We start from the raw sequence: 24,207 nt of genomic DNA, 5'->3' as shown, positions 1-24,207 counted from the left end.
AGAGGGAATCCATAAATAGGGTTCTTTGAACTGAATGAGGTCTTCTTCCCAGCGTTATGGCAGACTACGTACTTGTAAGGGCCTAGATCCTAGATGAAACATGCTTCTTGATGCACTGTGGGAATTGCAAGATGTAAGGGAAAGCTCAAGGACCCTACCCACTACCTGTATCCCTGCCCCGGCACACACCTCAGCCAACTAAAACAAAACCATGTGCTGAAACCAGAGGTAGAAATAGTGTGTAGTAAGCAAATATGAAAGGTGGGGGGTGTTGCCTGGAAGACAAGTGCATGCTGGCAAATGATTAAGAGAGCAAGCTTCGGGACAGGGCAAGGGGATGGGACAGGTGGAACTGAGACACTCACAATCAACCTGGACGGAGCTGACATTGGTCCCTTCCTCAGAGGGAGGCTGGTAGCATTCAGGCAGGAGCAATTCTAAGTCCTGTTTGGAGGAGATTTCCCTAAACCAGGTTCTCAGGATCAGCATAGATTAAGATGAGCAAATAATAGCTCATCATCAAAGACCAGAAAACATAGGTGAGAGTCAGGAGAAAAACAAACAAACAACATATTTAGATCTTTAAGGACTTAAGAGTTAAACATTTCCAGATACAAAACAGAAAACAGAAAGGTAAAAAATGTAAAAAAAAAAAAAAAAAAAAAAAAAAAAAAGACCAGACAGAGAAACTATCAGGAATGATCTGGCAGATTTGAGAAAGAACAATTAGAACTTTTAGGAGTGAACTGTAATTACTGAAAGAAAACACTCAACATAGGGGAATTAAGTAATCGATGTGCCACAGATGAAGAGAAAATTAATAAACTAGAAAACGGAATTGAGGAAATTACTAAGAATGAAGCACAAAGACATAAGGAGATAGGATATATAAAACAGAAGTAAAAAAAAAAAAATACGGAGGACAGAGTAAGAAGGTCTAAAAGTCCCAAAGTCCCAGAGAGGAAGAGAGGCAATATTCAAAGAAGCAATGACTAAGAATTTTCCAGAATTGATAAAATCAGTAGATTAATAAGTTCAGGAAGTACGATGATCCCAAGCAGGATAAATAAAACACATGTAGATACATTGTAATGAAATTGTAGAGTACCAGAGACATAGAGAACATCTTTAAAGCAGCCAGAGAGAAAAGGCATATTATCTACAATATGGGGACTTCTCAATGTCACCCAAAAGACCATGGAATGAATGCAAAGTGCTCAAAGAAACTGTCAGCCTTGGAGTGTAATAGCAATACTAATTTTCTAGGACAAGAATGAAAGAAAACATTTGCCCAGGTTTAGAGGTCCTGGCTGAGTCAATATGGAAAGCTACATTACCGTGTTGCATTTCCTATTTTTTTTTTTTTAAGTATCAATAAACTATGTATGCTAAGGTAGGATTCCGGGAACCAAAATCTGAAGCTCTACTAGATCCTAAGCTAGGATGGGGTTCAGCAACCATGCTACCCCTACCTTACAAAGCAAAATGCTTTGCACAGAATAGTGCTAAATAAGTATTTGCTCAATGAATGTTGAGTGAACCAAACCCAGGAGACCAAATTCTCATCTTGATTCAGCCATCCACTTTCTGTAGACAGTCTCTCTGCACCTCATTTTTGTTGATGTTTTTCATTTTCCTTGTGAAATAAGGCATTGGAGTAACTCACAGGCTTCCAAACAAACTCTTCTATAGCCGTGAAATAGCTTTGACACAACTTGAATACATAACTAGATCAAAGCAGGGCTTCTCTGGTTGAAGTTGGGGAGAGGGGCGGTGCCCTGGTGAATTTGGCCTTTCACTTACCTGCATGATGATAACCTGGGACCTCCCTGAACTCTAAGGTTTTGCAGAGAGTTTGAAAATCATTGTGTTGGGACATCCTTCCAGCTTATACTCCATTATTATCAAGAAACCATCAAGTAAGAACATGCCTTTCCTAAAATAGAGAAAGGGGTTTTGAGCCCCTCTTCTCTCTTCTGGCCTCTCACAATACTCAGTAGAGAGACAGACAACTTATTTTTATCCCTGGTTCCTGGAAGGCTTATTCTTTGCTCAACATAGTTTTCCAGCCAAGAGAAAGCCCTTCTATGCCTGTGTCTGTCCTGTAGCCAAAGAATTGATTAAATTCTTTATTTAATCCATGGTAAATTGATTTACCAAAGAATTGATTAAAAATTCTGAACTTTTGATAAGTACCAAGGGAATTGTCTTCTTCAGAAGATTTTGCCAGTTACAAGCAAGACTGAGCAGGAGATCACACAGTCTCCTTTGGGCTGTATCTACAGGGCCCTGGGGTAGCCACAGGGGCCACATAAAAAGCAGAACTTGTGCCCTGTGCTTGGGGGCTGAGAGAATCCCCACCCACAGTGTCTTCCTACCTCCCCCCTCCCCCCTGTGCAGGTTACCCATAGTTCTAAGCCCTCCTGGCTTCACATTCTGATTTCTCTTGCTATGTATCTGGAACCTTGACTTCCTGATGACTGCTTTGTGATTAGGATTTTACTGGAAGCTATTCCTCAAAACTGTTGCCTGATTTCAAGTTTCCAGTTCCATGACAGTGGCCATAATGTGCCCAGACTGGCACCATCTTTTGGGATCCCTGCCTCTGGCTAGAAAGGAGATCCAAGACTCAGAATTGAAGGTAGTTTTTGTAAACAGGTCTGAGGTCTCTGAGGTGGAAGGAGCCTGGGAGTAACTAGAGTAGGCTGGCCAGTCTTTGGGCTCAGAAGTTTGGTTGCAAAAGTAGAAGGGGAAAAGGGGACTACATAGTCTACTCAAAGGTTCAGTTGTAATGTTCTTGGGTGGGAGGTGATGGGGTTGGGTCAAGGCCATCCTCTCTAGTAACCCCAGTAGAGAGTGAACCCAGGTGAAACCCACTGGGTGCTGGTCCCTTCTTGTGCAGGTGCACCCATCCAGAAGGAGGAAGGTGATCAGGATCAACCTCAAGGGTAGCACTATAGGCATGATAGGTCCAAGAGGGCAGCTTGTGCCTACAGGAACAGGTCAGGGGTCTCAGGCTTTGCATGGGTGGTGGAAGGAGGATTGACAGGTCAAAGTCAACCCACCCTCATTGGAGGCCAGCCCCAGGTCAGAATGGATGCATGAGTCTTTCCATACCTGCTAACCACGCTGGGTTGCACTGAATGGTGTCCCTTCGAATATATTCTGCTGATGCTGACAATACCACTTCCAGGCTAAACAGGTGTCTACCTAAGTCTACATGTGGCTGTAACTTCTTATCCTGGTGGAGGAGGTAAAATCTTCCAGAAGGATAGTTCCTATTTAGTTGAAAACAGAGGACTTGGTAATTGAAGACTAACCCTGTAGTAAAAACCCAGTGCCTATCTTGATCTGTTAGTTTACCAGGAACTACTGATAGAGCAATATCTAAGGCTTCCAAGGCCTCTGGAATCATAAAAGGTTTGAACTGGAAAGAGAGCAGGAGACATTGAGACCATATACTTTACCTTAACCAAGGAGGATACTAAAGGCCAGAGAGGTAAACTGACTTGTCCAAAAACACACAGCCAGTTAAGGGCACTGTCTTGCAATTCTGAGCTAAGGGTATCGTGGTACAGAGGGGATGGGTTTGAAACCAGACAAAACTGGGGTTGAATCCTGGCTTGATCCTTACCAGCTGCTTGATCTCAAGCAACTTACCTTGCCTGTGCCTGCTTTCTCACTAGTGATGGAGGTTAACAGTATTATACCCCCATTTCAAAGGCTGTTTGAAAAACTCATTTTATATGCTAATGTAACATCTGGCACACATTGGGTCCTCTATAGTAATACTCTCTTCCTTTGAGACAGGATAATATTTTGATACAATAACTGTAGTAATCAAGACTTTTTTCACCTCACAATTCCTGAAGTCCAGGGCCCTTCCCCTGACCCAAGCAACAAGGGCATCCTACCTTCCTGCCCCAGGGAAGGAAGGTGATGGCCATGAAGAAGGCGTGAGAGCCAGTCCTCATTGGAGTTTTGATGGTCAAAACTATTGAATTGCAAAAGTTTAGGATTTTATTTTATTTTTTTAATTTAAATTTTATTTTATTATTTTAAAAGTAATCTCTATACCCAACATGGGGGTCTAACTCATGACCCCAAGATCAAGAGTTATATGCTCAACCAATTGAACCAGTCAGGTGCCCCCCTAAGAGTTTAGGATTTTAAATATCAAAAACTTAAGCTCTAAAGCACTCAAGACCTAAAGTTGATGCCAAAAGAAGAGATTTGGAAGAAGTGAGGTATGTTTAGATTACTGCCCCTACGTGAGGTAAACACCCTTGGGTTAAGAAAGGGAAGGAGTGGGAGGCAAGCCAGAGAGCTTAGATGCTGATGGGTCTGGACAGGGGGCTCTATGTTCTGCCTCACTCTGGGGGGAGACAGGGGGGAAAAGGATAATATGAGGAAGATGCTAGAAAGGGTGAAAGGATAGATGTGTGTGTGTGTGTGTGTGTGTGTGTGTGTGTGTGTGTGTGTCAGAGGGGGAGAGAGACAGAGACACCAGGGGAGAGACAAAGAGGGGGAATGAGTATACTGAAGCATGGAAGGAAGGCGGGGGGGAGTCTGGAAGGAGCTTACAAGCAAGAGGACCAGGATACAGCTGTGCTCTACCTGGACCAATACCTGGAGACTAGATGGAATCAAGGACTTCTCAGGGATGCCAGCCAGAGGAGTTAGATGAGGACAAACTGGAACCAGATTCTTCCCACCCCCTCGCCATGCTTTGCATCATGTAGGCCCCCTCAATAGCTTAACCCAGGAGGGGAGAAGGAGACCCTGAACTGAAATTGAGCTTTTGGCACATGGAGAAGATAAGCGAAAAATCAAAGTACATGTCTCGCACCCCTGAGTTTTGTGGGCTAAGTATTCTCTAGACTTCATCTCTTACCTCCCTTTCTCCCTTCCCCTGGAGCCTTTGCTGGATGTTGGGTACTCAGATGGTTTTCAAGGAGGCTTTCTCAGGGTAGTCCAGAGGCAAAGATCCCCAATGCCAAGGCTAGCCTAGGTATAACAGTGTGACCTGCCTTCAAGGACTCCCAAGAGTTGGACAATGCCCCATCAACAGAGCCCGGATGGACCCTCTCCCTGTGGTCCAACTGCCTCAAACCGCCAGTGACTTTTGAGCAATGAGAGGTGGAAGGAGCCCAATAAAAACATTGAATTTCTGACCCACCTGGCCAGATGGGAGCTCAGAACAGATTCAAATCAGGTTTACAGAAATATAAGAAACATAATCATCTCTTGAACCCAAATGTTGTGGTGGATGTAAACTTATACCTGACATGTCTGCCTATCTCATCAACAAAGGTTTTTGTTTTGTTTTTGAGGGGAGAGGAGGAAAAAAAGCTGTAAGATTCTCATTTTCATTTTAATAGAGTTGTCTCCTTCATAAGCGGCAATGATAGTGTTGGACAAAACCCTCTCACACTGGGCCAGCTTCCCTATGAGAGGATCACACTCTGAAGTTCTGGAGATTTGAGTCTCCTCGGGGTCTGCAGGACATCCCTGGGCTCACTGGGCCAAAGGGAGGAAAACATGTGGTCTTTGAAGTCAGCTCTAGGTTCTCACTTTGTGTCTGCCCTTGATAGCTGTGTGACCTTGGGCTTGTTTCTTTACTTCTCCGAGCCTCAGTTTCCTCACCGGGTACACGTGGATAATAATAACACTGACTTCACAGGATGCTTGTTAGATGAGAAGAGGTGATATCTACACAGCACTTAGCTTTGTGTCCAGTATATGCAACGAGAGCTCAACAGATGGCAGCTGTTGACGTTGTTATAATTATTACCGTTCATTGCTCTGGAAAGCCTCTAGTGGGGAGGATGTTTTAACCCTGCTGCCTTTCTCCAGATCCCTTACTCTGACACCCACAGGAAGGCTTTAGGATGTTTTCATTCCACTTGGTGCAGACCCATTAGGGCTGCTGGCAAAACTGGATGGGACATTAGGTGTCAAGTCCAATCTCTTCACAGATTCAAGGGGTGAAATATGTTCAGGACTGCGGTGCAGGAGTCCCAAGCTGCCAGCAGTAACCTTTTCCATGATATAAATGACATCAGGCTGGCCCAGCACATTGAAAACCACCAGCTTCCAATTATCCTCCGGCCGAGCTCCCAGTGCTTCCTTTTGGGGAAGCTGAAAAGTAATCATAGTTATCATTCTAAATTGCCACCTTTTCTATTGATTTCCACATTATCATAGCACAAGGGGGCTCGGCAAGAACTTGGGTTGAGACTCATTATTTCTACTGTGTATTGTTAGTGATTTTCTCCTCTCATGAAAATAGGGACCATGTGTGTTGGCAAAAAAAAAAAAAAAAAAAAAAAAAAGAAAGAAAGAAAAAAAAAGGCGGAAGCCTTAATAACAAAAGAACTGCCTTTCATATTGTTTCGGTTTGATGGCCCGTCTGTCTGCTGTGTTCTCCGTTCTTTTCCAGTTTTCGGTGGCCTGATTTTTCAAGAGTATAATGCTGATGTTTTTGCCCTTCTTGGCACAACTGCCAACCCCAAATTATAACAAACAGAACGATCTAGGTCTTCATTTGATGGTTTTGTTAAATTGAGGCATCATGGATGTGGATTCCGTCAGCAGTTGGAAGACTCATCCTGGTTGTTTTTTCTCTCTGAAACCAGACCTCTTTATGGATCCCTGGAAGCTGGCCTCCAACCCAGAGCCAGATTCTCCAGCTGTTCTTGAGAATCATCTTTAACCAGAAGTGGGGCTTCTCTGGGACCCTCGGGTGGGGCATCGGAGCATGCTTTTAAAGGAATTTAACAGAGCAGGAGGAGGAATAGGAGTAGTGTCAGCACAGTCAGGAAAAGGGATATAACTAGTGGAATTCTGTGAAAAGGACAGGATATTTTTATTATAATGACTACCATCTCTCAGGCAATTTGAGGTGCTAGGCATCATCTGAAAGCCCTCTGACAAACATCAGCAAACAAGCAGTGGGTGCTCACCAGGTGCAGGACCGTGCCAAGCATTTTACATGAATGATTACTTCATCCTCACCGTGGCCCTCTCATCACCACTATTTCATGGCTGAGGCATCTGAGGCTCAGAGCTGTAGCCCCAGGCTAAGGTCATTTAGCTGGTGTGTGCCATTCTACTCTGGACTGAGGGAAAATCCAGGCACGGGGTCTGTGTACGGAGATCAAGAAGGATGAACCAACAAAACTGAGGTCAGTGTGAATCAATACAGAACAGAGACAGGTGATTTTCCCAGGGGACAGACACTGAAGCGCTGCTTATAAATGTGGTGAGATCAGGGTGTTTTCTCAATCTCAGTGAGAAAAATCTCTTCTTTCCCCCATAAGGGTGGGTACCAATTTAGTGGACAATCAGAAAGTTCTAATTGTGCAAACAGTAACATGATGGCCAAAGGGAAGTATTTTATTTATTTTTTTTTAATGTTTACTTATTTTTGAGAAAGAGAGAGAGACAGAATGTGGGTGTGGGAAGGCAGAGAGAGAAAGAGAGGGAGACATGGAATCCAAAGCAGGCTTCAGGCTCTAAGCTCTCAGCACAGAGCCCAACACCAGGCTCGTATCCACGGACTGCGAGATCATGACCTGAGCCAAAGTTGGACACTTGACCAACTGAGCCACCCAGGTACCCCCAAAGGGAAGTGTTTTAAAGTTGATGGATTTGTAAGGCTCAGTGAGAATTATTCTGACTCTTTCTGGAAAAAAAGGATGTTTGGACTTCAACTGAGGAGAGCATGTGGCTCCAGAGTTGTTGACACACTTCCGGAAGGCAGAACTATTCAAACATACCCAGCAAACCTCCCTGATGGCGGAGGCTAAGTCATATTCTTAAGATCTGGGCATTGCCCCAAAGTCTTCTATTTCAGCTTAAAAATTATTTGAAGAATTTTGCATCGTATTCTACCCATATCTCAGAAAATGGGATGTAAAAAAGATGGCTGGTGGGGCGCCTGGGTGGCGCAGTCGGTTGAGCGTCCGACTTCAGCCAGGTCACGATCTCGCGGTCCGGGAGTTCGAGCCCCGCGTCGGGCTCTGGGCTGATGGCTCAGAGCCTGGAGCCTGTTTCCGATTCTGTGTCTCCCTCTCTCTCTGCCCCTCCCCCGTTCATGCTCTGTCTCTCTCTGTCCCAAAAATAAATAAACGTTGAAAAAAAAAAAAAAGATGGCTGGTGTTTACTTATGTCCTTTATTGCCTGTACTCTCCAGATTTGTGTATCAGAGACTGAGAAGGCGGCTCCAATAATAACCAGCTCTCCTGACAATGTCTTACTTTCCTTAGACTGACTTTTACCTAACGAAAGACCACACTGACCAGCAAATGGAAGTATTCTGGCCTCTGTGGTCACCCAGCTTCTCACTGCAGGTTTGTAAGTTCGAATCCTTAATAACAAATCAGTTATTGTGAGTGTAATCGGCGTTTGAGTCAAATTCCCAGGGGCTGGTCACCGTGAAGTGAATAGAAACAGAAATTCTGCACTTCCCAACCTAAGGACAAAGCCTTGCAGTGATGATAGCCCCAAGCAAACACAGCCGCCCCACCCCAGATCTTCAGTCTGTCCTGTTCAACTCAGCCAACAGGAAAGGTAAGGCTAGACACAGACATTCAAGGACAGAAGGTATGAGGAGCAGTGTCAAGGGGAGACATCTCAGTGACTTGGAGGAGAGGAGAAATCTGGAGCAAAGGAGAACAATAAAGAAATTCACACTAGCGTGCAGGCTATGTAGTTATGTAGTGTAACAGCAATTTATTAAGTGCCTGTGTGGTGTGGACGGTGGAGGGTAGGGGTGTGAAATCATCACAAGGCTCCACAGGCCCACAGATTTCCCAAATAGTCTACTGCAAATGAAAGAGGCAATGCAACATAGCACAAGGGAGAACAGCATGCCGGTTAAGCACATGGGCTCTGGAGCCGGACACAGCTGGCTTTGGGTCCCAGCTGTGCCCCTTCCTGTCTGTGTGACTTGAGCAAGTGTGTAACCTCAGTTTCCTCATCTGTAAAATAGGGACAAAACAAGTACCCACCTCAGTGGCTTGTTGTAGTAAGGACTAAATAAATGAGCTAACATACATACGATTAATACCTAATGACTAAAACACTCAAAAAATGTTGGCTTTTGTTATGTAATTACATATCACAATGACAATTTATAAAGCTCTATTAATGAGTAACCCTTGGGGATGGGTCATGAACTATTACAAGGATGGAATCTGTACATGCACATTGCATTGTTTATTATGGTCTGTGGCTTATCCATCTTTTAAAAAAGATATCTGTAGATGCTTTGGTAATGAATGAGACACATCCTAATTAAAATTGTTGTTTAAATTATGGAAGCTTTTAGTCACTGGGTGCTTTCTCAGATATGGAAGTGCAGTTACCACTAAATGAAATAATCACGAGTGACACCGTTGCAGCATCTGTGCCTGGCATTCTTATAAGTGCCTCAGATATATCATCTCGCTTAATCTTTACAACAACCCTAGGAAGTTGGTTATCTTGTTCATTTCAGCGGTAGAGAATTTAAATGATGTCTCCAAGGCTAGTGAGTGGCAGGGCAGGGATTCGGAGTCAAACCACCTGCGCCCTGAGCCTCTGCTCTGAACCACCAGGCACATGGCCCCTAACATGCAGCTTTGCAATGTGTTCTGACATTTCCTCACACTTGGAAATGCAGGAAACCACCAGTGCATGAAGAATGAGGTCAACCCTTTACAGGAGGGACAGTAGAAAAGGAAATTCATTCTAAAATGTACTATGGTTTGATGTAAGGGCTGTCTGTGTGCTTGTGCCCACAGGCTTAGGCTTGGATCATGGGTGGAGGACGGGATGAGGGTCCAGAAAAGTATGTCTCAAAATCCCAAGGTGATTTACCACTAGAAGCTCCCACTCTGAGACCCCTGTCATAACACCCTGGGCAGAGCTGACCCGATGGCGGCAGGTGGATGGGACGTCGGACTTACCGGTCGAGGCAGACTGTACTGGTACATTTCTGGGCGATAGGTGGGTACCCACTGCACCCCTGCCCTGGGCCGCGTCATGGTCCCTGGAGCACTGGTCACAACCTCCGAGTAGGGCAGGTGCTGTGCTGAGCCGTAAGCCTCCTGGTGCCGGCTCTGGCCCGCGTGGCCTGCAGATGCCAGGCTGAAGGCCTCCTCCAGTAGCATGTGCATCTGCTGCCTGACCTCATCGATGGAGGGCTGGGAGCTCAGTGTGGAGGTCTCCGAGTGACCTTTCATCTGCCTTGATCGGGCATAGCCCCGGGGCTCATTCACTCTGTCGATGTTGGTTTCCTCTATGATCTCAGGCTCAGTCTGTGGGATCAAACACACGCCCGTGGATTTGTTAATGAACTGTCCTTCCCATTAATGTTGTCTGTACTTACTCTAAAATGTTCAGCTTGGACATGTGATATTAGGTGAAGTGTTCATTTATGTTATCTCCTAGCTGCCCATCTGGAACTCACGCACAGGGTGGGTCACCTAGCATTATGTTAGTAAGGTCACACTCCAGCTATCCATGCATACCTCACTTTCCCATAGCTCGAGCAATGCAGCAGGCTTTGCTAACTGGCATAAGGATGATGAGAAATGGCTTTTCATTGACAACATTAATGATAATCTCTAAAGTGACACATTGTCACTTTAGCAAAATTAGACAATACAGATAAGTAAGAGGGGGAAAAAATCTAAAAATCCATTAACCTTTGGTGTACTTGTTCTACTCCTAAATCTATCCGGGTATGCATGTAAACTTCTCCATACACACATACCCATTTAAAAAGATGTATGTATTGGGGCGCCTGGGTGGCTCGGTCGGTTAAGCGTCCGACTTCGGCTCAGGTCATGATCTCACGGTCTGTGAGTTCGAGCCCCGCGTCGGGCTCTGTGCTGACAGCTCAGAGCCTGGAGCCTGTTTCAGATTCTGTGTTTCCCTCTCTCTTTGCCCCTCCCCTGTTCACGCTCTGTCTCTCTCTGTCTCAAAAATAAATAAACGTTAAAAAAAATTGAAAAAAAAAGATGTATGTGTTTATACCCTAGTTCTGGGTATTTATTATTATTTTACGTGGAATGAACATTCTCCTACCGGCGTGCCCCAATTTAACAGCTGTGTGACCATTGGCAATGTCTTAGCTTAGGTTCCTCCAAAAGGCAGGACCTGAGACTTATTTTATATGCAGATTATTTATTTTGGAAAACAATTCCAGGAAATAGGACTTGGGGCCTGGGATGAGTAAATTGAGGGAAGGAAAAAAAGCCAGTTAAGGGTGGGCACTAAATTCATGATTGCTGTGGGCAATTGAAGCTTAATCCCACCAGGACGCTCCCAGGAACCAAGCAGAATATGCTTTAAGATTGTAGAACACAATTTTGTCTACCAGTCCTCAGCCCCCATCAGTCAAGAGTTCCTCTAGAAAGTGTCCTTGTACTCTGAGATCTGTGCAGGTGCCAGATCGGAGCAATGGGCTCCCATGGGTGTCCCACGGAACAGAGATGGAGAAGCCCCAGGGCAGAAGCAAAAGCCAAGGGATCGCTAAGGTGACATGGTCAAGTTATTGCTGGGTAGGGTGGAGGCTGCAGCCAGACCAGATCTAAAAGGTGTGCTGAGAAGATAAAAGACAGGGCATGAAAGATTTTCCAACCTGCAAAGTTGCTTAACTTCCTGTTGCTTCAATTTCCTCATCTGTAAAATGAGGATAATAGCGTCTACCTCCAGGGGTCTTACAAGGATTAAACACAATGATACACACAAAGTTTAGAACAGTAGCGTATGGTGAAACACAGGAATAGTAGCCACCGTCATCACCATAATTGTCATTATTATTACTTTTATATATTCACCTGCACCTGTTTCTCATGTAATTACTATGCATAAACTGGATACATGAGATAGAGCATAAGAAAAGGTCACCAGGGAACTTGTTCATAAAGGGAAGTCTTTCCCTCCTTAAAATCTACATATGGAAGGTCAGCAATTTGTTATTTTCCCTGTTTATATGTATTTTAATGTTTATTTGTTTTTGAGAGAGACACACACACACACACACACACACACACACAGCATGAGTGGGGGAGGGCAGAGAGAGAGGGAGACACAGAATCTGAAGCAGGCTCCGGGTTCCAAGCTGTCAGCACACAGCCCAACTCAGGGCTTGAACCCATGAACCATGAGATCATGACCTGAGCTGAAGTCGGATGCTTAACCGACTGAGCCACCCAGGTGTCCCTATTTTTCCTATTTTAAAAATGTTATTTACTTTCCTTTAGTCTTAAATTAATATAATTGCATTAGGGAAAAAATAGAAAACACAGAAAACACAAAAAAGGAGACATTTCCTCTAATTGTATCACCCAGAGTTAAGGCTTAGCCCCAGTTCAAGATCAAAAGATGAGGTTCTCTGTCAACCTTCAATTCTAGATTTGTCAACAACCATCTATAGTATGAATTGAGAATACTATTTTGATATGAACACAGGTAAAAATCGGTTCTGGAGTAGAAGGCAAAATTACTTTTGCCATAATAAACAAACTCCTAGACACTTCATACCTGGGTGCATGCCCCCGTGGGGCTCTTATAAATTGGGGATCTTTAGGAAGAGGTTTGAGATCGCTTTCCTGGAAATGTGCTCCCTGACGGCTTGGGGATTCCTTCCAGGGTAGTGAATGCAACTTCTGACAAAAATTTTCTTCACAATGCATAGAACATTCTGGATAGAATTTCAGACCCTGGAAGGACTTGAGGAGACCATTTAAATCAAACCCTATTTTACAGATGAGGTAATCAAGGCCAGAGTGTTTAAGTGACTTATCCAAAGTCACCCAGGTGGGCAATGGCAGAGCCTTGTTCTCTCAGCTCCTGGCCCTTGCACATCCTGCTGCACTGCATTGTCTCTCACATTTCCCTGTCAATACTGGTTGCTACCCACACATTGCCCTTCCTCCCTACATCCCCGTCTCCCTAATAAATAATGGATGCTTAATGCTAAACTACTCCCAGGTGGAAGATTAATGGCACTGGGGTGAGCTATGATTTTTCCCACCCCTGAGTTGTGCTATGCATTTTCAGTCATATTGGTAGATCTATTATGTGAATTTATAGTTGTGCCTTAAGTAGGACAAAAATACACTTCTTAGCAACAACTCTCCACTCTGAGGCTCTCCCAGGAGCCCTGGGTGGGGCTGTGCTGGCTTGGCGGGTTGGTTCTCTGAGTAATACTGTTGGGGAGAGATAACCTTGGCTGAGGAAGTGGAGACACTTTCTCCAGGCTCCCACTGCATCCACCCCACAGTACTGCAACAGAAGTCAGCCTCTGCTTCCCACCCCAGGGTTTGCATTTCATATGGGACAGGGCTTCCCTTTAACGGGAGGGCCCACAGTTATAACCCAAGTAACTTCGATATGTTTGTTCCAGCCTCCTATTTTCCCACTCTTCTCACTTGGTTTTTCAGTCTCTTAACATCTACCAATGGAAACAAGACAAACTCTCATTATACCCTGGGATGCCCCCTCATCACACTTGTATTTGCTTATTTAATGTCTGTCTTGTCCAAGTCTGGACACTCCCCGAGCCCACTCACCTCGGTCTCTTAGGAGCTTAGCATCAGATACTTGGAATACCCAAAACAGCTTTGTGAAATTAAACCAATATGAAATCCTAACTGCCCATGGGGTATAACTTGAGGTTACGTTAAAGAGCCCACATTCCTAACACATTCATTCGAGTGCTGATGAGCTGTATGACCACAGGCAAGCCACATGAAATCCCTAAGCCTCAGTCTCCTCATCTATAAAATGGGGGAGTTGATCTTTAATCTGTGAAGGACCTTGTGGTTCTCACAGGCCTTGTGGAGGGCCTGGGTTCCTCCTACTGTCATCATTCTGGGGGAATCCGATGTCTACTCACGAAGGGAATACCCTGCCAACCTCCTTCCCCACCTTGAAATATGTGAGCAGTGATAAATTTGCTCTTTTACTTAACAGACAATTATTATTTCACCTAGGTCCTGGGTTGCGAGTTGTGGATACAGCAATTAATAAGATAGTGACCTAGCCCTCAAGGAGTTCCCAGTATATAGGAGGAGACAAATAACAAGGACAACGACAACAAAAATAGCAGCTAACAGTTATTCACAGCTTATGTGCCAGACACTGTTTTAAGTGCTTTATATAGATTTCATTTTTTCTTTCAGTAATCTATGAGGTAGCAACTGTGATTCTTCTTATTTTACAGATGAAGAAATGGATCATTCAATATGTTGCCTATAACTGGCAGATTACCCTTTGTACGTATCTAAATAGATCCATTACCTTACCATAGAAATGGGCTCTGACAGAGGGACAAACAGACTTCGGTGACCAGGAAGACAGACTATACAATAATTACCGAGACTATACAATAATTATCTCATAGATTACTAGAAAGATGGAAAACACCAATATATAGATATAAAGCTCTTCTAAGAGTGTCTGGCACATCAGCATTTGATAATTATTAGCTTCCATCATTATTGTTATTTCTTCATCCCATAGATTGGGAGTGCCTACAGGGTTGAGCCCACCCACATCTCATCCTTATGTCCACAGCCTCCATCCCAGGGCCTACCCCAAAGCCGGAACCAGGAATTGCCTTCTGAGTGAAAGAACTTAACATAGCACGTGCTCAAATGTACTTGAGGACCAGTAATGGGCCAGTCTTGTACTGGGTTTTCTAAGCATGTTATCTCACCCATCCCTGAGGACCATATGGTTGTACCTATTTTCCAGATAAGGCATAATCATGTCTACTGGCTTAACTTGTCCCAAGCCATTCTCCCTGACTTGCACATTTCTGAAAATACCTTTTGCTTTTATTTGACAAAAAGGGGGAGACAGGAGCAAAGACAAGCCTCCCAGTGTTGACAGATGCTTGGCTTGGGTACAATGTTGGGAGCTGCATCTGGGACAGATAATATATTTTTAAACCTCTTTAACTTGAAGTTCACCGTACTTGCTTCTCCAACCTCATACTCTTGTGAAGCACTGGGGAACGATTTTTCTTAAAAAAAAAAACTATTTTTATAAATGAATCAAGATGTACTTCAATAAAAATTCTAAGAAATTAATCAGGGAATGTCTGTTCATGACAGGAAATTAGAAAACACAGATAAGCAAGAAGAAGAAAATTAAAATCCACTCTAATCCTACCACCAGAAATAAGTACTGTTAACATTTTGGCCTTTGTGCATGTCCTTCTAGATGCTTCCTATGCATATTAAATGGGAGAAAGATTACCAATGAGGGAGCATTGCCAACAACCCTCTCTCCCCAATTCTCACTACCCCATCCTGGGCAAGTAGGAAGAATGCTCAGTTTCTCCCCTCCCCCCTTCCAAGGAGGGCGCAGCATTGGACACACATATCCTCCAGCTTTCATGATGGAAAATATGAGGTGGAAAAGAAAGAACAGGCAGAAGGGATGTGGGCTGTAGGATTTTTAAGTGGGATTTTGGAGAGAGGTGCAGAAGCAGCTATGACATGTGACTGGGAGAGGAACTGAGGAAATTTAAAAAGTATTGCTGGGCATGATATAATAGCCTTCATGTATATGAAAAATATGAGTGAAGGAGTAGAAGTATTTAAAAATTACTTTTGTTAACACAGACACTCTCTCAGACCGAGCCATCTGGGTCATGGTTTTATAAACAGAACACACACACACACACGTATATATACATATATAAGGTTTTTTATAAAATGGGATTATACATAATATTTTAAAACCTTTTTTATACAACAATATTGTGAAATGTCTCTGACAGTAAATATATGTATTATAGGGAATACCTTTAAATGATGTCATAGCATTCTGCTATATGGAGTTTGCAGGCTATATGCAATCGTCCACTATTTTAGATGGTGTCCTAACACCTTACCATAGAAACAAAGCTGAAATACGGATACTTGTGATTAACACTGTGCATAAACCATGGATTCAGCCCTGGGTTAAACCCCTAGAAGTAGAATTATGGGGTCAGAGCATATATACATATTGAAGATCTTGGATTCTTATGGCATATCATCACTCGGCAGCAAAGGCCATAGGTATTTAGAAGAAATTAAGGCCATTTCTTCTCCACACCTGAATACATGAACCCCCCTAGGCTTGAATCCTGGTGCCTCCTGGAGAGAGTGAGAATCTGTGATCCTTTCAGTGTTCTCCTAGGACAGCCCACACAGGGGCTAAGTATCCATGTTACTTCAGCTTCTCTGTGAAATACCATAGAACAAACTTGAAGGCAATGGCAGCCCTGCTGGGACCCCCGAGTACCTTCTTTCTAGAAAGTATTTCAACATGGGACACAGCTTAGGACACAGCTCAGTCCTACTGCCTGGTCCCAGAGCATATTCTATAGCTCGAAGACTTCATCAAAATTAAAAACTGGTTTTCTATCAGACACCTAATGAAAGGACTAGCCATGGACCAGGAGAAAATATTAGGATTTGTATCCAGAATATACATGGAATTCCTACAAATGAAGAACAAAAGGACAACTCAACTCAGAGATTTGGCAAAAGGCTGGAATAGACATGTCAGTTAAAGAAGATACATAACATGTCCAATAAACACATGAGGACATGCTCGACATCATTAGCAATTAGGGAAATCCTATCATTTCACTTTCACTGGAATGGCTAAAATGAAGGCGATTAATAACGACAAATGTTGGTGAGGTTGAGGAGTAAAATTAGAACTGTCACATTGCTGGCAGATAAAATAGTACACGTGCTTTGTAAACATGTTTGTAGTTTCTTAAAAGTTGGACATATACCTTATGACTCAGAAATTCCACTCCTACATATATTTATCCAAGATAAAGGAAAAGGTTGTCTTGGTCCATTCAGGTTCCCAGAACAAAATACCACAGCCCAGGTAGCTTATAAACAATAGAAATGTATTTCTCACCGTTCTGGAGGCTGGAAGTCGGAGGATGCTAGCTTGGCTGGGTGAAGGTCCTCTTCCGGGTCTGTGACCCAGAAGGACTCACTATATCCTTACATGGAAGACTCCCCCTCACAAGGACTCACTCCTCACATGGAGCAAGGGGTGAGGGAGCTGTCTGGGGTCTCTTTTACAAGGGCACGAATCCCATTCATGAGGACTCCACACTCATGACCTCGTCACTTCCCAAAGACCCTGCCTCCTAATACCAACACATTGGAGATTAGGATTGGAACATACAAATTTTGGGGGGATGCAAACATTCAGACCATAGCACATATGTTCGCAAAATATGTACGTGAAAATATTTATGGCAGTGCTTTCTGGTAGCTCCAAACTGGAAACGACCCAAATGTCCAACAACAGAATGACAGACAAACAATTAGTGGTCTATTTATACAACACAATAGTACTCAGTAATAAAAAAAGTAAATAAATGACAGATGCATACCACAACATAGGTGAATTCTAAGCAAAAGAAGTCAGACACAAACAAGTACATGCTGAATGATGGATGTCATTTATATGAAGTCCAAGAACAGGTAAAACAATGAAGGTAGATATCAGGAATGTGGTTGCCAGAGGGGGGTACGGTGCAGACTGAGTGCCATGAGGAATGGGGTAACTTTCAGGAGGTGATAAAAATGTCCTATATTTTGAGCGGACGGGTGGTTATAAGGGTACACACATGTGTCAATGCTCATCCACTTGTACTAAAGACCTATACATTTTATCAGAAAATTTGCCTTAGTTACAACAAAACAAAAAGGCTTGGCCAACATCGCTAATTCTATGGGGATGATCAGGGAAGGCCTCTCTGAAGAGGTGGCATTTTTGAAGACCTGAAGAAGGGGTTAGCCATGGGAAGATCAGAGGGGAAGCTTATGAAAAAGTCCTGAGATGGGAAAGAGCTTGTAGTATTTGAGAAAAAGTAAGGTGGACTGTTATGGGCTAAATTGTGAATCCCCCAAATTCATATGTTGAAGTCCTAATCTCAGGGACCTGGGAATGAAACTGTATTTGGAGATAGGGTCTTTGCAGAGGTAATTAAGTTAAAATGAGGCCATTGTTCAAAATGCCTGGTGTTCTTATAAAAGAGGATATTTAGACGCAGGCATGTAAAGAGGGAAGACAGTATGAAGGCAGGGAAAAGACAACCATCTAGAATCCAAGAAGAGAAGCCTGAAGATCCTTCCCCACACAACCCCCAGAAGGAACCGACCTTGCCAACACCTGGATCTTAGATGTCTAGCCCCCAGAACTGTGAGAAAATACACTGCAGTTGTTTCAAGTCACCAGGTCCATGGTACTTAGGACTGCCTGAGCTGACCAATACATGGACCATGTGGCTGGAGCCCCAACCGTCAGAGGAGATGGGGCTAGAAAGGCAGGTAGGAGCCAGATCACGTAGAGTCTTGAAGGCCGTGGTAAGAAGGCTGGAGTGTTTTCAAAGGGCAGTGGGAAACTCTTGAGGAATTTTAAGCAAGGGAGAAGTGTGATTGGAATTTATGGAAGGCAAGTTAGAAGGCTCTTGCAGAATCCAGGTAAGGAGAAAAATGGCAAGGGCTTGAATTAGGGTGGTCATGTACAAAGAAGACGTGGATGAGCTCGAGAAATGTTTTGAAAGAGAGCTGACAGGACTTGCTGGGGATGAGATCTGAGGATGAAATGAAGGAAGGAGTCGAAATTGAAGAAGGAGTACCCTGTTATATGAGTGTCCTTGATGTTGTCTGAGCTCCCCAAGCATGCATCTTCCTCTGCAACCTCCCAGTTGCTGTTCCTTCTGCCCAAATGCTCTTCCCCAAGGGGCCAACCTGGCTAGCTCCCTCATTTCAGGTCTCTGCTCAGAAGTCACTTCCCCAGACAGCCTCACCCCAGCCAACCTATAAAGAGTGCCTCCTGTTTTCCTCCATTGTGTTGCCCGGCTTTATGTTCCTCCACAGCATTTCTGACGTTGTGCTGAACATCTGTGTGATCAGATGTTTATTACCTGTCCTTCCTACTGGAACAGAAGCTCTGTGAGGGCAGGGACTTTGTGGTGTGTCCTGTTACATCCCAGAATGGCAAACAATAGGACTTTAATACATACTTGTTGAATGAATAAGTGGAAATTCATCTTAAAAAGAGCCTGGAGGTTCTCTGCTCAAAAGCCTTTACCAGTAAAAGACATTTCCAAGTGTCCAAAATGAATTAGATATAGAGGCCACTTTTAGGCAAATGGGCTTGAGCAATGGAATGTAGAAAGGGCCCACAGCGACCACCTGGCTGACTACAGACAGGCCCATCAGGTGACCTCAAAATATCCATAGATGCTAACTAACCAACGGGCTACTTACAACGAGGCCTAGTTACCAAAAAAGGGAAAACTCCACAAGTTGCCATACTTGCTCATCTTCCCCCTTTAAAAACAGCTCCCATGGGCTGCCTCATGGCAGACAGGCTCTCCTTTGCTGCCCTGCCCACCACTCCCTTGCAGTGTATTCAGTAGACTTCCGTTTCTTTTGCTCTGCCTCAGGTGGATTCTTTCACCACCCACGCCATCAGCTTCTACCGGATCATTGATCATCCCCACACATTTGGGGGCCACCATCGGATCAAGAGACACGTCATTTAGACACCACATGAGACATCCTTATCCAGAATAGAGTTGAAGAGGAGGGACGAAGGGCTCTTGAGGCCATTTATTCCAGAACTTCTTGAGTTTTGAGCCCCAAAGCGGATAGACGTCTTAGAAGGCCATATTTCCTAGGACACACAAGTATGTGCAACATCGCTTTGCCTCACCCAGGCAAGAATTTGCCCCAAGGCTCTGATTTTCAGCTCAGCGCTAATCACAGCTCCACCCAGTAAGGAGAACAGACTGAACAAATTCTGCACCTTCACAGCAAGGTCCCAGAGACCAAGTGGAGGGTTCAGCAGGATCCATTTCTGGGCTAAGTGGCCATGATGACTTGATCTGGCTCCATGTCCGTTTTTCTCTCCACCAAACAGGGTCCCTTGGGCAACACAAAATAGTACTGCTTCTCTCCATCTATTGCCTGCCCTGGCCAGAACGGCCCCACTGCAAGTGCTGCCTGCCACTGAGGAAGCAGACACATATTCACAATATTGCTTCTAGAAACCAGAGTCCAGGGGTTTTCACATCACCTTGTGGGGACAAAAGCTAGCAGGGCACAGGTGGAGGCAGCAGCTGCCTCCTGAGCCTGCCTTCTGCTGAAGGTGCAGAATTTGTTCAGTCTGTTCTCCTTACTGGGTGGAGCTGTGATTAGCGTTGAGCTGAAAATCAAAAACTTCTCTGACAATAAAGGGACATTGGTACCTTTCAGAACAGGAAGGAGGGCTCAGATTAAGGGTTTGGTGACTTCTTTTGCACAATAGGCATGCAAATGGAATTTTTTTTTTGAAAGAGAGAGAGAGAGAGAGAGAGCGCGCATGTGCACAAGCGTGTATGAGTGGGGAAAGGGAAGAGGGGGAGAGAGAGAATCTTAAGCAGGCTCCATGCTCAGTGCTGAGCCTCACGTGGGGCTTGATCCCATGACTCTGGAATCATGACCCAAGCTGAAATCAAGAGGCAGATGGGTAGCTCAGTCGGTTTAGTGTTCGACTCTTGATTTTGGCTCAGGTCATGATCTCAATGTTTGCGGAATCAAGCCCCACACTGAGCTCTGTGCTGACAGAGTGAAGCCTGCCTGAGATTCTCTGTCCCTCTCTCTCTGCCCCTCCCCCTGCTTCTCACTCTCTCTCTAAATAAATAATAAAAAAAATAAACAGTAAAAAAAAAAAAGAGTTGGATGCTCAACCCACTGAGCCACGCAGGTGCCTTACAAATGGAATTTTTAAAAGTCTCAGCAAAACGGCAAATTTCACTGAAAGTTCCAACCCCCTTAATCACAAGGTTGGCTCTACAGACAACCAGCCCCCATCCTTAGGTGCTTTCCAAGTCACCTCATTAACATAAGAAAAGACACCTTAATCTTCTCATCACTTGGGAAATCCCAAGGGTTTTTGGAGCTCTGTGCCAGGAATAGTGGACGAAAACCAAACATATATTTCTTATCATAAATCACAATATCACAATGTGTGATAAAATTCATAGCAGTCCTGAGATGTCCAAAGTGCTAGAATGGAAAAGAACCAAAACATAGTCTCCGTCTCTCCCTCCTGGAATGTGTTAGCCATAGTTAGAACAGCCAATGTTCACTGCATGTTTTCTATGTGCTTTATCTGCATTAACTCATTTAATTCTTACAACAGCTCTGTAAGGCAGGTGTCATTCGTATCCCCATTTTATAGATGAGAACACTTAAGAATGGCTTCTCTCGTGGGAGCTACTTCACTGTGCACTTTTGAGGGGAGCCATCACCTGTTTTTCCTCATCTTCCTAGCGGAGCTGGTGCTGCAGGCAGCGAGGAGACAGTAGATCAGTTTTGAAAGTCCACACCATCCCATGACAAAACAGGTGCTCCCACCGCCCACACGGATCTGCTCTTTCTCCTTTCGGGTCTGTCTTGAAAAAGCCAGACAGGATCCAAAAAAATTCCCCTTTCTCCTTCTCTGCCCCTAAAACACAACTTCTTGCCATAGCTAAGACTTCCTGAGCCCATGAGGAACAGTGGCCATTGGCTTTTCACCGCTCTCATCTTTCTCTTTATGGAGGGCCTACCGAAGAAGAGAAGATTGAGACTAGAGGGACCGGTGATGTGGAGGGTGACACTGGTGTTGCTCCGTAAGAGGCTCAATTACCAATGTTCCTCAAGTAGCAGATACTGCGATGGCCTCAGCACCCATCCACTCCTCTCCCCATGTCTCAGCCAAGTGGTCTGGGGGAGGGGAGGACTAGCCTACTCCAGGTCTTATGGTAAGGTCTGACTGAGTTAAATCAATCAGCGTTAGGTCTCCCATCGATACGGGGGTGGGCACTTGACCTTCAGAGGCTCAGTTATAGTAAAACCCACTTTGTTTCATGGCTGGAAAAAAGAAATTCTCTCTTTCAATGGTCAACAGAGTATGTAGCTATGGGGCCAAGGCTGCTGTAGCCACTTTCTAGTAGAGCCAACCTATGGATGAATCCAACACATAAGGAGGACAGCGCAGCATAATGTGAAGAAATACAACTGGAGCCCCAATCAGACTAAGCCTGGATTTATTGTACTCAGTACATTCCTTTCATGATTTAAGACCATTTGATTCAAGTCGGGTTTTCTGTCATTTTAGCCAAAGCATCCTAACTGATAACCACTATTTACACTGAACTTCAAACAGTAACATACATTCATCTACACTTTTGATAAGCCAGTCAAATCAAATGTTTATATGACTCAGAGTTATAAATCTGCCCCATATTTTCAAGTCTCAGCTTGGGAGTCACCACTTGGGGTTGACACAATTGTTTGTTCATTTGCTCAACAAATAGAGGCACTGCATTTACTATGTGCTCGTTCCTATTCTGAGTGCTGAGGTTTCCAGGATGAATAAAACATGATTCCTGTCCTTGAGGAGTCAAATGGAGGAAACAACACAAGTAAATTGACAGACGGAAGACAAGGAATAAGGGCTTTAATGAAGGTGAGTCCCAGGTGCTTCTGGAACACAGAGGACAGACACCTAAGTCAGACCCATAGGTATGGGGTCAAGGAAAAGATTTTGGGGGAGAAAATGTTCTAAGTTCTGCAAGCATTGCCCGAATCACTGGTTCTCAATCCTTAGTGGGTTGCCCCGAGGGTACAATTTTTTGGAAACATTTTTGGTTGTCACAACTGGGAGGTGCTATGGTAACTAGTGGGTAGAGACCAGTGATGCCGTTAAACATCCCACAATGCACAGGACAGCCCTCCAGACAAAGAGTTACCCAGTCCCCAAATTCAGTAGGGCTGAGACTGTGAAACTTTGGCTGCATGAAGTAGGTGGGAAGAGATGTTTTGAGCAGAGAGATAATCACAGGCAAAGACACAGAGAAGTGAGTCCACATGACAAATGTGGGAAGGGTGTAGAGAGCCCGGAGCTAAGGGTGGATTAGGGAGTGGAGAGCATCAGATAGAAGGGCATGCTCAGAGCAGATGAGTCCCGAGCCAGAAGCTGAGGGTCTAACCTTACCCCTAGAGCTGTGGGAAACTACTAAAGAACTTGAAATAAGGGTGTGTGTTTGGGGCACCCAGGTGGCTCAGTCAGTTAAGCGTCCAACTTTGGCTCAGGCCACGATCTCGAGGTTTGTGGGTTCAAGCCCCACGTCGGGCTCTGTGCTGACAGCTCGGAGCCTGGACCCTGCTTCGGATTCTGTGTCTCCCTCTCTCTCTGCCCCTCCCATGCCTATCCTCTGTCTCTGTCTCTCTCTCAAAAAAATAAACACTAAGAAAAACTTAAAAACAAGTAAGAGCATGTGTTTTAGAAGGACTCTTCTGCCAGCTATTTGGTGGCTTCTGCAGTGGTTGGGTACTGCTGTCTGGGTCTGGATCTGCAGAAGCCGTGGCACAGACAGAAACGGACCTCTTCCCATCCAAAGTCACGGCCACAGCCCTATTGCACGTGCTTCTACCTGTCTGCTCTGCTAGTGTGTAAAAGCACCTGGGGCAAAGGCTCGAGTTAATCCATCTTTCTCTTCTCCAGAGACCCCCACACGGGGAGTATGGTGGAATCACCTGCGGGGCTTACATGCTAATGCCAGCAGAGAAAGTAGAAATCAGAGAACGTTAAAAAAAAAAATCAGGGGAGCCTGGGTGGCTCAGTCGGTTGAGCATCCGACTTCAGCTCAGGTCACGATCTCCCGGCCCGTGAGTTCAAGCCCCGCATCGGGCTCTGGGCTGATGGCTCAGAGCCTGGAGCCTGCTTCCGATTCTGTGTCTCCCTCTCTCTCTGCCCCTCCCCCGTTCATGCTCTGTCTCTCTCTGTCTCAAAAATAAATAAATGTTAAAAAAAAAAAAATTAAAAAAAAAATCAAAGAAAGTAAAACCTTTGAAAGGCCCTTTAATTGTCCACGTGGTACAGCACACATGGCCTGTGTATACAATAGTATAGAGTTATGTGTGAAAAGAAATACATAATCTCTAATGTACAAACAGAATATATGCAATTCGGGGCAATATTTAAATTTTCCCCTTTGTCTTTCAGGGTCTACATTGTTGAATTCACAACATGCTGCATTCACAACATGGAGTCTGCATTGGGCTCCATGCTGAGTGTGGAACGTGCTTAAGATTTTCTCTCTCTCTCTCTCTCAATCTCTCCCTCTGCCCCTCTTCCCTG

At 44.5% G+C, this 24,207-nt stretch overlaps 1 protein-coding gene across 5 annotated transcripts in view; it reads right to left on the bottom strand.

Annotated features, from left to right (window-relative positions):
- The window catches only part of KIAA1549L (KIAA1549 like), a 266,986-nt gene that overhangs the window by 13,927 nt on the left and 228,852 nt on the right, over nt 1–24,207 (bottom strand). For 4 of the 5 annotated variants that reach the window (XM_023239688.2, XM_045039126.1, XM_019812246.3 and 1 more), the window contains exon 17: nt 9,954–10,304. In XM_023239688.2, the coding sequence (XP_023095456.2) occupies nt 9,954–10,304 (351 nt within the window). Of the gene's footprint in view, nt 1–8,639; nt 8,985–9,953; nt 10,305–24,207 lie in introns of those variants that run through there. The other variant, XM_045039127.1, reaches the window with a different exon arrangement.

Source organism: Felis catus, chromosome D1, assembly GCF_018350175.1.
Source record: "Felis catus isolate Fca126 chromosome D1, F.catus_Fca126_mat1.0, whole genome shotgun sequence".
Classification (NCBI taxonomy): Eukaryota; Metazoa; Chordata; class Mammalia; order Carnivora; family Felidae; genus Felis; species Felis catus.
The sequence above is the reverse complement of the archived record's forward strand: the minus strand, read 5'-3'. Positions and strand labels throughout refer to the sequence as shown.